Raw genomic sequence first — 14,689 nt, 5'->3', positions numbered from 1 at the left:
GATCCAGTGAATTGCTCATTTGGGTCTATTCTTCGCATTATGCATGTGAAGTGTATGCGTCAGTCTTGTCATGAAGGTTTTGGAGAGAGGTCGGTTTTCGGCCACCCTCACCTCGAACATTTTCTACAGTGGGCTAGGAGGAAATCTGGAGTGACGCGTTCTGCCACCACCCAGTGGGAATTGCCTTTGGTTCTCAAAGCCACCTCTAAAGAGCCTTTCGAGCCTAATAGGCAAATCTCTACTTGTTGTCAATCAAGACGCCGCTACTTCTTGCATTGACTTTAGCTAAGAGAGTGAGTGATTTGAGGGACATAGGACCTTTGAATCGTCGGAATTATGGTGATGAAGTCGGTAAGACGAATCACTAGGTTGGTTATGCTTGGAGAATCCTGTGTTAAACACTGAGGGGCATAGCGTTAGGTTTGTTCCCTTACCACTTTTTAGTGTGGTAAGATAGACAGACCATAACTGGTATACTGGATTGCACAGTTTGGTCAATAGTCAATCGGGCCTGTGTTGCAGCATGTTAGTGTCGCAGCAAGGAGTTATCAGGCTTCGCCCCCTAAGCAATAGAGCCCCGTTAGAGGGTGAAGCCTGAAATAGAGGGATAGTCATGCATGGTAACTCTAGTTCTATGATCACAGGCTGAGCCTTCTGCATCTGTGAAGCGTGGAAATACACAACTCTGACTTGTGGGTGTATCTATACATGATAAGTATATGATGTCTTTATTTATTGTGCCAAAATTTCAGTTTCCCGATTGAAACCAATGAATGAACGATGATTACCATTCACTACAGAGTACAATAGACACGCTAAGTCCCTATAGTACTGTGTTAGGAATATTATAGTGATTTTTCGCTCTGTGTTTTTCGACTGTATTTTATCCTACCTTTTTTTTCTCTGGGTTTGATTGCTCTGTAGCCTAGTTTGCTATCTGTCTTCACAGCTCTGTGCCTATAAGTAAATGTATAGCCTAAAGTAACCATTTTATTGTGCAATGAGTTCAGTTTCCTGATTGAAGCCACTGACTGAAATGAAAAAATGTGACGTGACCGTACGCCTTCTCAAAGTGCCAGGCTGGTCACAGCTTATCACGAATTATGTGCTTGTGTGATTGGTAATTGTAACATTATTAAAATGGTAATTCATCACACTACTCGTCACTGGCAGTAGTGTGATAATGTAGTAGTAGTGATAATATACTGTGGTAACAAGGCACTGAGTTACTGAGTAATTTGTTACCACTCAATGCTGGCCAGTTTTTAAAAACTTACTTTTATGACTTTGCAGTGTTCTTTCAATCCAAATTAGTCTTTTATTTGATTCTCTTTTATCATTTTTCTCTAATATTCTGTACTCTATCTTAATGAAGCTCCAATCGCTTCAGTGGAGTTCAGACTGTGGCTGTACTGGACTGTGTGTGTGTGTGTGTGTGTGTGTGTGTGTGTGTTTAAGTGCTGAGTGCAGAGTGAGCTTCTAACCAAAGTCTACCGCAGAGGAATGTGGGAAGTTGATAACTCAGAGACAGTTATTTTAAGTTTTATTCTCCAACAGCTTGGTTGCTGTTGGACATAATATGTCCTTAAAGGCCCATTCCTCTGAAAATGCAATTTCCCAGCTCTCTGCGTGCTTATGAGGCATTTCGGCTGTAAATTGGTGTGAATGAATGTTGAAAATCTGGGTTTGTGATATTTTAAATAAACATTGTATGACCAAAACCTCGAGTTGCTCTTCATGGTTTCAAAATTGGCTTAGAATTGGGTGAAATTATTGACATATATGTTTAGAATCACGGTAATATCAGTCGATTACATTTTTTGTTCCGCCATTATTCCTAAGCTAAATAGTTGCTTTTGAGAAGCTAATGATTTTGCATACTGCCAAAATTGCTAATCAAACATGGCAGATAGTTGTTGTATAATACCAGGGTGTCAACCTGCACAAAGTCCAAGAGGAAAATTTACAGTGAGCTTGGCTATTTCATTGGCAAGTATTGGACAGTTCTGTTAAGAGTTAGCATTCCTTTCCAGTGGACTGCATTCTGATTTTGGTTCAACACACGTTCATTAAGTTTGCTAGGTTGACACCTATGGCAGTCCTTCAGTCAACTCAAATAATTAACTATGTGCAAGAAGCCACCGCTTTCTACTCACAGGTAATGTTAGCTTTCATTAGCTACCATATGAGACGCTAGTTTCTGAAAGCTAACATAAGCTAGTTTATGAGACACTAGCTTTATGTTAGCTTTCATAAGCTAGCGTCTCATATGGCAACATCTGTTCAACAGTTTCAAGAGTGTTGTTTATTTGACTCTACTTATTCCATCACCGCTTGGTCAACCTAATAAATACAAGTCATTAAAAAAAAAAAAAATCATACTACAAAATATATGGCATAGAAGAGAGAGACAGAGTGTGTGTGTGTAAGAGAGAGTTAGAGAGAGAGTCATTTTTAAACGTTGAGAATGACAGTAAGCTTATAGACTGAACAGTACTAGTAAATGGTTTAATTAATCATCTCTCTTTGTTGGTCTCTCTCTCTCACTCCCTCTTTCTCTTTCCCTTTCTCTTTCTCTTTCTCTTTCTCTCCCTCCAGACGGGAAAAGAGCCAACAGAACAGCGGAACAGACAGAGACAGCGAAAAAGGTAACACACACATACACACAGTCATCCTATAGGGACTTTATTAGGATCTGGCTGTTGAAGCTTGAAGTTTCACTTGGTTGGTCTCAGATTCAAAGATTTAATTAAATTGCACATTACACCAAAAGTTTAACTTGACGTGTGTGTGTGTGTGTGTGTGTGTGTGTGTGTGTGTGTGTGTATGTGTGAGAAAGAGAGAGCTTTGGTGTTTTTTGAGAGCAGTGCCCTACGTCACCAAGCAAGTTCGTTATATATACAGTTATACATAGTTAGACATAGTCAGGGTATCTTTGTGATAACTGGCTTCACAAAACTGTCAATCCTGGCTAACCGGTCTCACGAAGGGGGTTATCAACTCGCACTGCCAACCCAGGATTTTACAATCCAGCAATGAGCTATATTTAGCGAAGTCCTTAAAAACGTGATGGCATCGATGAATCACAATCAGCCTGTTTAACAGGTTTTCTAAGAGGTCAGGATGTCTTCGCAGTTCTTACCACTGGTTTTGGCAAGAGCTTGATTTACCTGTTCCCTCTTCTGGTGGCTAAAGAAATGGGACTTTAGCACTTTTTTATTTTGGCGCTGGGTATGTCAAAATATCTGTAGTATAGATAGTATATAGTATAGATAGTATAGAGATGGTATTGTATAGAGATGACTGGAGAGATTACTTCTAATTAGGGATGGGAAAAAATGCTTATCTCACGATACGATTCAGTGTGAAATATGGGGTTCACGATTCAATACGTGTGCCATAAAGTTCAATGACAACAAAGTATGTCTCTTTCTAGCGATGGTATTGACTTGTTAGAATGTAAACAACAATTTAAAAATGTCATTACAAAGTGCAAATAATATAATTGGATGGAGAGCTTGTGAAATTGTGATGGGCAAGCTGACTCATTTGTGATTACTACATGTAGCTAATATCGTGATTCATTTGTCAACAGAACCAGAAAGATATGTCAGTGACAACACCTGTATTGTGTTATACATTATGTTGAAACACAAAATAAGTGATCACAGACAGAGTTATGGGTGACAGAAAGTTGGCTTTTTAACATTGTTGGCAATGGTGAGAACCGAGCTAAATACCCTGCGGACGTATGGCAGCCATGTTTGTGAAAAGGGCCTATTGTCGAGAGACAGAAAATGCCAACAGCTGTGAACATTACAGCTAATTAAATTTGCAAACGTTTATGCAGACTGTGCAGGCAGAGCTTGAAAATAAATAGCACTTTATACCATGTAAGTAACATGGACGACCTGCTTGACTTTCAACACAAGGCCAAGCTGGCATTCGGCTCAGTCTACTGCTTGGTCCAAACCATGGGCATCATTTACCTTCGCCATCAGGTCAGTTCCAAGTGCTTAGTAACTAAATGATGCTGCCTACCCTCGCTTGAGTGACATATCTGGCAACCAATAAAACGTAATCCTCAAAGGTTGAGCGCATTCCATTTGGAGCACATTGTTCAGCTCCGTCTCAGGTTTCTTTCCAGCTGCGGCTGGATGGGAGCTTTAGCTCGCTAAGCGAGGAAAAGCCAGGATGATGTTCTTTGTTTTTAAATGTACAATTTTATGTCCATAATTTGTGTCAAAGGAAGAAGCTTTAGTAACGGTAACTTTTAAATTCAAATTCTCTCCGACACACACACTTATCCTCTCTCTTGCCCTCTAACATACACTCGTCCTCTCTCTCTAACTCACACACTTGTCCTCTTTCTCTCTCTCATACACACACACACACACACACACACACATAGACAAGCATTCAGCTCTCAGAGGGGTCAGGCAGGTTGACTACATCAAACTGTAGAGTTCAACAGAGCAATTGACATGTGTATGTGTGTGTGTGTGTGTGTGTGTGTGTGTGTGTGTGTGTGTGTGTGTGCGAGAGAGAGGGGGGGGGTTCATAAGTATTCAAGTACACTTCTTATTAAAATTTTAGATTAAATCCCATGGAACTCCTCCTTTCCTTTCTTTTCCTTTCCTTTCCTTTCCTCTGCTCTCCTTTCCTTTCCTCTCCTCTCCTTTTCTCTCCTCTCCTCTCCTCTCCTCTCCTCTCCTCTCCTCTCATGACTTAAGACTGAGTCTTAATTTCAGTGATTCACTGTTTTTTCCCTTCCCTCGGCTAGATTCATTTAATTCCTACATTCTGTGTGTGTGTGTGTGTGTGTGCGTGTGTGTGTTGTTTTTGATTTGTCTTGCAGCCACAAAACCTCTTAGAGGATTTTACAGTCTACTCTCTAGTCTCTCTCTCTCTCTCTCTCTCTCTCTCTCTCTCTCTCTCTCTCCCTCTCCCTCTCCCTCTCTCTCTCAGACGCACACACACCAAACCTAACATAATTGGATTAGGACTCAACTATTTAAAAAGAGAGAGAGAGAGAGAGAGAGAGAGAGAGTGTATTGAGGTCAACCTAATAAATATTCATCTCATATCTTGGTCTGGCTTCAGTGATACACACTCCATGAAACCAGTGAAATGATCGGATGAAGATGTCATGTTTGAAATGAGCGTTTGGATAAATGAGCGATGATGTACGGATGTAAATGATGATGCTTTGTCTAATTCATTAGTATATCATTATAATTCCATCATGTCTGCATCCAGTTTGCATCTCCAATTGGTGATTTTCCATATTTTGAGTCTTTTATTTTGTAGGAACAAGTTAATAAAATATCCAAATCAATCATCAGAAACAAGTATAAGTAGTTTGTTTATACATCTATACTTTGTATGTTACATTACGCATGCATCAAGCACAAAATTACCTAAAAAAAAAAGAAATCATTTACGGACATTTTCTCAAAATGACATATTCCCTGTATGACGTTTATGACCCTTGAATCAGTGAGATTGCATGATTTCTCCTGACAGCTCTCCGCCTCTTATTGCAGCTGCCATCAGTATATATGCCCTAATTATGACAGTAAGACATCATAATTAGGGTAATATGATTAAATATGATCATAGACAAATGAACACTGAATACTCAATAAAACGTCCCAGGTCAAAACAGAACATGGAAGTGAATTTAATTTAATAAGAGAATAAAAAGAACCACATTCTTGTTCCTTACAAGAGCATATTGCTTATTATTTGTAGAGCATGATGAGCTTATTTGTGCCATAATGTGTAATAGCCATTCCTGTTTACATACTTCCTTTATTTCTCTAGTTGTTGGGGTGAATGTGAAGCATCAAGCCCTGTTAAAGGGGTTGGATACACTAAAGCAGTGGTTCTCAACGTGGGGTCCGGGGACCACCAGGGGTCCTTGAGGGGGTTCCAGGGGGTCCCCAGCAAATCGATGAATTGTTAAACTTCACCATTATTTAATTTACAAGAAGTTAACACAATTAGAGAATGTAGAAGAATGACTGTTTTGATCATAGTTTCACTGTTATCTCTCTACCTACAATACAGATAGTCATGGAATTTCGAACAATAAAAATATTGTCAGTTGTTTCACACTAACAATGTACCTAGGTCCGACCACAACCAAGCAACACAGAAGTGTCAACCTCGACACCTTTGCTGTTATTACCTCCGCCAAGGAGGTTATGTTTTCGGTGCCGTTTGTTTGTTAGTTTGTCTGTTTGTTTGTCTGTTAGCAGGATTACGGAAAAACTACTGGCCCGATTTTCATGAAATTTCGTGGAAGGGTGTAGCATGGGCCAAGGAAGAACCCATTAAATTTTGGAGCGGATCCGGATCCGACTCACGAACAAGCAATAATAGCACGAACCTTGGCGGAGGTCTGCGCTCTCCGAGTGCCCTTCTAGTTTTTTAATAGTCTCTGTCTCTCTCTCTCTCTCTCTCTCTCTCTCTCTCTCTCTCTCTCTCTCTCTCTCTCTCTCTCTCTCACGCCAGAGATGTTGATCGAGTGTGTGAAGAGCAAGGACCTGAGAAGGGTGAGTGACAGGCTCAGTAGCCAATCATTGAGCAGCATTCGAAGTTGATCCACCACAGATATACAGTAATTGTGTCCTAAAGCTTTTACATTTAGACAGTTCCAGTTTGGAGCATTTTAATTACCAGTAAAACACCAGTGAACCTGTTTGGGAACTGTATGGACTGAAATTACTTTCTCTTTGGTCTTGATAACTTACTGTAAGACATTTGGTTAACTCTTTACCTCCCTATCTCCCATAATAGCTTGCATTTTAGGCAGAAGTGACAGAATTTTTTTTAACAAACAAAAAAATCTCTGCTTTCTCACAAGCCAGTCTTTCTTTGTTCATCTATCATATAAGATGCAGCACTGAACAGTCTGTCCCCGTCAGTACTGTTACACGGGGCAGATAAGAACTTGCGAGACCATGAAGGAAAGAATACAATATAGACATTATGGAAGCAAAGATGATGGTCAGACAGGCTGGCCTAATTTCATCCGTATTTCATCCCTATTTCACCATCTTTTGCAAGTATAAATGCTGTGGATCTCTGCCCAAACACTAACAGACTGCTTATCAAGGGAAATATGCAACACCTGCACTTCTTAATCTCACCTAGATGTCTTACATGAAAAACTGATTATTAGTCATTATTTAGTATGACATTACAGGGATTACAGACATTTAGAAGGTAACAAACCATTGTTATCAGTGAAGGATGTTACAGAAGTTAACAAGCTGTTTAAAGTCTCTGTGGAACAAATATAGAAACTTCTGTGAGTGTCTGCTTAAGTGCATATTAGCATAGTCAGGAAAAGGATTTTTGAAATGTCAATAAAATGTAATCAGTTATATCACAAATTTCATGTTACTTCACATTTTGACACTCCTTTGATCCTCTCTGTCTCCACCAATAGTTGCAGGAGCTTCACTTGAAGGGGGCAGACCTCACAGCTGTGGACCAATCAGGTTGCAGTTTGCTGCACCATGCCGTCGACACAGGAAGCAAGGAGACGGTCCGCTACATTCTTGACAATGGTAACCATAGCAAAAAAATTTAGATTAGATTTCATTAGATTAGTTGAAACTTTAATGGTCCCTGTGGGGAAATTGGGCTGTTGTAGCAGCAAATAGTAATAGGATACAGCAAAGAAAAATAGAATAGAAATAAGAGTAGAGCAAACTGAGGTTATATAATGTAAACATACTTAATTGACAATTGCAACTCATAACATTAAGTAGAAATATAGCAAGTAAAAAAATCTGCATTCCAGCATTAACAGAATGTGCTAAATAACAGCAGTTGTATCAGTAGCGGCATAACTTACTGAAACAGAAAGACAAGGTGAGATTTATGCATTAAGAAAAAGGTGGAGAATTATAAGAACATATACAGAAACTTTAATGTATATGCAGTAATGATGAGAGGAGTATGTGAAAGATTACAGTATATATCTACAGGAGGCCACAACACCTTAAACCTTTTATTGAGACAACAAAGAGTTTGGAGTAGAAATATTTTACATGTCATTGGTTTACAGTCTTGCAAATTGAACAACCTATGCCTATATCTATCTATTGAAGTAACAGAAAACGCAGACAACATCGCTGTCTTATTCAAGTCCTTACCTCATCAGATAGTCGACCAAATGTGCTTACAATCCACAAAATATACAAAATCCAAATCACTATCTCAACTACTGCTAGGAACGGGAACACAAGTACTCAATCTCTCGTGATTTTTATCTTTATTTTTATCTGTTTCCAGCTCCCAGCGACCTGCTTGATGTCACAGAAAAACTACAGTAAGATCATGTTTACTTTTATCGTCTTTATTTTTCCCCTCAAAACTGTCTAGAGTAGACTAGAACTTTTGCTGGCCTTTTCTTAAACCCCTGAAATCCACTGTCCTTTCGAGGGTTAACGTTCATTCACACTTAAAATCTAAAACCAACTGACTACATTCACGACAGTGAGGTAAAATCTTCTTCCTCAGAATCAAACCAGAAACATAAAACACATTACTTTGTGTGCAGCAGATTTTTCCCAGGAAAGACCTACCAGACACCGGGTGTTTAGAACAGACAATGTAAAAGCTTTCATTAACTGGCTATAGGTTGAATCACTATTGTGTTATATCAATCAGTGATAGGAAGTAGCAAAACTATGTGAAAAATGTATTTGAGTTCTGAGTTTAAAGTCAGAATTTTGAGATTAAAGTCAGAATTCAGACTTTAATCTCAGAATTCTGATTTAAAATTTTCTGACTTTAATCTTAGAATTCTGACTTTAAACTCAGAACTCAAATACATTTTTCACATGCGGCCCTAATCCTCTTCCGTATAAAACATACATTTATTTACATTAAAATATCACTTATTATTTTTCAAACATTCCACTTATCACTCAGACTAGTTGGAAAGGAGATATGTAAACACAGCATGAGGAAGATGTGAGATGCTATTAAAGACCCCATGAAGCGGCATGGAGAGCGCGATTTGCTTCCGTGTATTGACATATTTCCCAATGAAACAGAAAGTTAGGGCGGGAAGCGTCAGTGGGAGGGGCTTATATGAATATTAATGAGATGTGGAGGAAGTGGGCGGGCAGCAGTCTACACTCAGAAATCAACATGTTTTTCATTTTTTTGACCTGTATTGGTGAATAGGTGTACACTAAGTCCAGCAACGAGGTCTTTAACTCATGCTCTCTCTCTCTCTCTCTCTCTCTCTCGCTGTCACTCTGTCTCTATGTCTCTCTCCCTCCAGTGGAGAGACAGTTCTCCATAGAGCAGCATCTCTGTGTCAGAGGACCATTTGTCATTATCTGGTAGAAGCAGGAGCCTCATTGATGAAAACTGACTTACAGGTATCTATCTATCTATATATCTATCTATCAAAAAAATCTCTTTTCTTTCATTTTTGTTTCATTTTTCCTGTTTTTTCTCTCCAAATGGGGTTTAAAACCATGTGATCAGAGCTTCAGAGCGGCTGGACTCACTTCAGCAGAAATGACCTAGATACAGAGAGAGGGAGAGAAAGGGAAGGATGAATGAAGAGAGAGAGAGAGAGAAAGACAGAGCAGTGAATGGAAAGAGGGAGAGATGAATAGAAAGAGAGAAAAGAGGGGAATAGACTATGATTTCACATTCAGTATAAACTACTCTATCTCTCTTTACCTCTATGTCCCCCCTCTCTCTCCCTCCCTCTCTCTCTCCCTCCCTCTCTCCCTCTCTCTCTCTCTCTGGTAAGTGTAATCCAGAGGCTTTGGGAGCACTTGTTTTCTACGCCCTCTGGTCTTGGAATAAAGCTCCGCTACCTCTCTGTCTTTGTCTCTCTTGCTCTCTCTATTTATCCCTCACTCTCGCTTTGTTCCTCTCCTCTGTATTCATCCCTCTCTCTCTCTCTGTTTGTCTCTGTCTCTCTCTCTTTCTTTCTTTCTTTCTATTTTAAACCAATCTCAAGTTCTCACTGTGAAGATGTTTCCAAATCTGTTAGAACCCCAAAGACAAACACACAAAAGACGTGTGTGTGTGTGTGTGTGTATGTCTGTGTTTGTGTGCGTGTGTGTCCTATCAAGGTCACAGGTTGTTTTTTACTATAATAGGCAGGCTGTTATTCAGAGTTTTATGATAATAATAAGGAAATGGTACCCACAACTAGAGATGAGGAAGGAATCTAAATCTGAATTTGGTGCTTAGTCTTATTAAGGAATGAAAGGAGGAACAGTTGAAATAGGAGAAAGAATTTACTTAATTGTGTATTTCTCTTTCTCTCCGTCTTTCTCTGTCTCTCTATTAGGGTGATACTCCTAAAAACAGGGCTGAGAAGGCCCAAGATGCCGAACTAGCGGCCTATCTGGAGAACAGACAGCATTACCAGATGATACAAAGAGAGGACCAGGAGACGGCTGTTTGAAACTGGAATCGTTTTCATCCTTTAGTTAATCGAAAAAAGGAGAGAGGATGAAGAAACCGCCGTCTAGTTGTTCATGTCGTTCTTCAACTCCTTGAGATCGACGGCGACTCGGTGATACCAGTACAGTGCAAGAAAGGATGACCAGTACATAAATTGAGGACATCTGTAGAGCACTTTATGGAGATGGTGAGAATGTTTTCAAGATGGGATTCCCAGGTTCAATAAAGCATCGTTCCTCTCTCTTTGTTATGGGACCCAGCAGAGGTAGGCCTGTTTCAATTGAATCTAGATGCTGTTTTTTCTCAGCGTGGACAAGGTCTCCTCTTCAGATGTAGAATATCCCCTCTGATCTTCTAAAAACAGCGTCACATATGGCCTTACAGAGGTGACGCCCGTTCAAAATGTTGAACAATGACAATGACCTTCCTTGAGGAACTTCACAAACTGTGGGACCAGTGGAAAACGTATTTTTTTTTAAGGCATTTCTGCTTTTACTTGGCAGCATACAGTGGAGACTGAGCGGCAAGCTGTGCCAAATCTGATGTGGCTGTTTGGAGAGAAGATGCTTTTAATGATGGCGATGATGCCGGTGATGATAAAGATGAAAATAATCATTGATGTTTGATGATTGTGCCGATCAAGGTGAAGATAAACATTAAGATTATGTGATGTTCATTAATTCAATCCTTCAATTTTGAATTGTTCAATAGTAAACAATGCAAACAAACACAAGAAAATTGAGATGGTGGTGTTGGAATAATCGTGACGTAGTTTTTAACCTTGTTGATGATGAAGATGGTTTTAGGGAGTCAAAGAGTTGCCTTGGACAGACTTGTTCTTTAAGGAGATTCATATCAAACTACTCCAAAGACTTGAATCGGTGATGGCAGATTAGGAGGAGCGCATTGCCAAACCAAGACAAAGACCATCTACCATGCAACCATGGAGGTGGGTTGTTTTGGTGGGTATGATTGTTTAGTTTGTTAGTTTGGTTTCACTTCTAATAAGATTCCCGTTTGCTCACTTTTGTGGGTCTTTAGGCTCATACCGTAGTAGAGGACTTCTACGCACTTGGAAGTATGGGATCAATTTAAAAAAAAAAGAAGCAGCGACTTCAGATTCTGTCTATCATTACCCAAGAGTATCAGCCCAATTCAGCGGTATCCGTCACATGGCTGTTTTGAGCGATGTAATGAAGCTGTGTGATTATTTCATTGAGCTTAAGGTGCATCATCAGCTACATTGTGAACATACCGAACATCTTGGGTTCCCCACAGGACAACACTGTGTTGAATAAAATTTGGGTCTTCTATTTCACTTAACCACATCGCTATATCTGTGTATTGTACATACTGTATTTTGTTGACTATTCCAGAGATAATGAATATTTATGATATTTTTGATGATTTAATTGTTTTTCAATGCCTTTATGATTGAATGTTTAAGGTTGAAAATCCAGGTCTGAGATGAATTCACACTCAATTCAACCAATCCAAAATGTAAAGAAAAGAAAACCTTCAATTCATTTTCTTATGATGGAGCAGTAATTCTCAATCATTTCTTAATTGGATGGATATGACAGTCTTCTTTAAAATTGAATTGAATTGAAATTGAATTGACCCCAGCCTTGGTTGATATAGCATATGTGCCCGAATGGACTTAGTATGTATGGACCTACTAGCTACACAATGTGTTAAGGCCTACAATTCAAGCTATTGATGAGCACTGATACCACATGATATCGGTTGAGGTTACTGATATCACAAGTTGATTTAAGTCTTCACATGTTGCATCCCCTCATGAAATGTATTGCTTTACCTGGAGGGATGCAAAATGGCTTTAGTGAAAGCAAACATTTTGTTTCTGTCACATGAAAAACTTTCCTTATTTCACATGACATGTTGACTTTTTTTTTTGATATATTAGGTATTCATCTGACAGCAGTGCTTTTCTTAACAACTTTTGGTTTGGTTTGGATCATTCAAAAGTGTAAACCAATCTTTAGGGAGAAAAAAGCAGTTCTATTTGATGAGAAGGGCGGGATTTTTCAAAAATATTTGATGGTATTATTGGTTTGAATTTTTATGTACATCTACTTACTAAAGATACACCATTTTCCAGGAAGCAAAAGTAATGGGATTTTGATGTAAAAAATACAAGAAAATAAAAAGTTTGTACTTTTTGGCATTTGTTAAATAGGTGTATATTGTGACATGGTAAATTAGCTGAAAAAGGTGAAAAAGTCATTTTTTTATTCGTGACGGGGAAAAAAAGAGGATCAAATGTGCATATTCTATCGAGAATGTTATATTAAGGGTGGGTTGCACCAACACGGACCAACTTTTAAACTGGATTAAATCATGGTTTATCAATAAATTCTGTTGCACCAAACTTAAAACCTAGTTTAAAAACTAAGATTAAATTCAAACCTTCTTTTCAAACCTCTTTTTTTTACTTCAGTCCTGTTACTCCAAAACTTGAAACTGTGACTTAAAGGTGCATTAAGTAATCTATGTGTTCTATCGACCTCTATAGGCACCAGTTGGAATTGCAACAACACCATGCTGAATACTGGAATAATAATACCGCTTTGTTTTTTGCTTTTTTAGCTTGAGAACGAGGCGTTTTAGCCTTCAGAGCTGAAATGTGTTAAAAAATACCCCCCTATATACAGTATATTATGGTCATTTGGTGTTATGGGACAGTAAAATCCTTACTTATTTCCCCTTTAAACTTTGAGCAGGGGTTAACTTTACACTGACAGTTGTAGTGGTTTAAAAGTCAAATTGACAGTATTTTTCAGGTGGATAAGAGAGTTCCTCAAAGAAAGAAAAGGGGCAAACTAAACACAGTTGAGTTTTAATGTAATACCTTTGTTCTCATATTCCTCCAACAGGCTTTGAGTTGGGATCGTCTCTCCTCTCCTTCCCTCCTGCTGAGGCTACTGCCAATTCAAAACATGCATTGTTCTTTTTATTGGCAGTGGTGTTGTCAACTCTGAACCAAAACTCTCCATTAGCTTGACCACAAGATTCTTTTCTCAAAAGAAGAGAATTTAGCCTGGGACTACTTTTTTTATTTTTATTGCTAGTTTTTCTTCTCACCAAAGCACACATTGTTTTTTTCCATTTTTGTGAACCAATTGCTGTAATCTTGGTTAAATCATTTTAATTTAGGTTTAAATCATAAATATTAGATTGACTAAACTTGGGCTAAATTTAAAACAACAATTTTGCAACACATTTTAAACTTAGTTTTACTAAATAATAATGTTACTTTAAATTCCCTTACAAAAAACTTCAAAATACATGTGAATTCAAAACACTTTTGGTATTCATGTCAACAATTTTTTTCACCTTTTCCAGTTTGTACTTCAGATCACAGGTGAAGTGTTTTTCACATGTAGTCACCTGCCGTTACACGTGACAATGTTTGTTTAACGTATACATTTTTTTATTTCACATGCAAACCCACGTGTCCAAAATTCATGTGTATTTTTACATGACTTTTATTGGTGCAACCCAGCCTCAGTCTTTATTCCAGGAAGATATTTTCCACATTTTTTCTTGCAGTTGCACCTACAGGAGTATATGGAATTGATGATATTTCCTTTAAGAGACAATTATTGTAAAATTGTCTCCGTGGTTTCCAGTCGCCACATGACTGTCAGTGTACATAACTGATACACACTGGTTTATCTTTGATAGGAGCAGAGTTTGAATATTAACATCCCTTTATTGAACAAAACGTAGAGTCATGGCCAGTTTTCCAACCTTCAACAATATATGCAAAAGGACAATCCAATGCCTTCCCTACAATCATGGCAATTTGGCAAGTTGCCAAACTTTGTGTTGAATGTCAACCACAACCTTTGATACATTATTACTGCAAGCCGCTAGGTGCTGGTTGGTAACTTCTTGAACATGTAGGAGCTTGGAGATCTGTGGTCATTAGTTGGAAAGTCCCATGAATGCAGAGGGAGTTTCCACCTCAAACCAGAAGAGGACAGCATGGTGACACTGCTATTTATTTACTTTTTTCCCCCAATTGACTTTCTACTTGAGGACCACTTGTTTTAATGTCCCACAAACTTGGACAATGGGATGTATTTGCGGGAGGGATAGAATTTTTTTTTTTTTTTACTTTTTTGGGGAAGTTTAAAGTGTTGTGCACATGCAGAGCCAGAAGTAGAGAGAGCTTGGCCTTTTATGTTTTCGGAGGCAGAGATAT

At 38.6% G+C, this 14,689-nt stretch overlaps 1 protein-coding gene across 4 annotated transcripts in view; it reads left to right on the top strand.

Annotated features, from left to right (window-relative positions):
* The window catches only part of dgkza (diacylglycerol kinase, zeta a), a 116,153-nt gene extending 102,331 nt beyond the window's left edge, over positions 1–13,822 (top strand). The window contains exons 32-37 of one of the 4 annotated variants that reach the window (XM_078291039.1): positions 2,599–2,648; positions 6,520–6,560; positions 7,460–7,580; positions 8,311–8,347; positions 9,311–9,410; positions 10,343–13,822. In XM_078291039.1, the coding sequence (XP_078147165.1) occupies positions 2,599–2,648; positions 6,520–6,560; positions 7,460–7,580; positions 8,311–8,347; positions 9,311–9,410; positions 10,343–10,459 (466 nt within the window). In that variant the 3' untranslated portion in view covers positions 10,460–13,822. The remainder of the gene's footprint in view (positions 1–2,598; positions 2,649–6,519; positions 6,561–7,459; positions 7,581–8,310; positions 8,348–9,310; positions 9,411–10,342) is intronic. The other 3 variants (XM_078291040.1, XM_071916769.2, XM_071916770.2) reach the window with 3 other exon arrangements.
* Positions 13,823–14,689: the final 867 nt, after the last annotated feature.

Source organism: Centroberyx gerrardi, chromosome 21 (genome assembly GCF_048128805.1).
Source record: "Centroberyx gerrardi isolate f3 chromosome 21, fCenGer3.hap1.cur.20231027, whole genome shotgun sequence".
Lineage (NCBI taxonomy): Eukaryota > Metazoa > Chordata > Actinopteri > Beryciformes > Berycidae > Centroberyx > Centroberyx gerrardi.
This window is presented reverse-complemented; position numbering and strand designations above follow the sequence as displayed.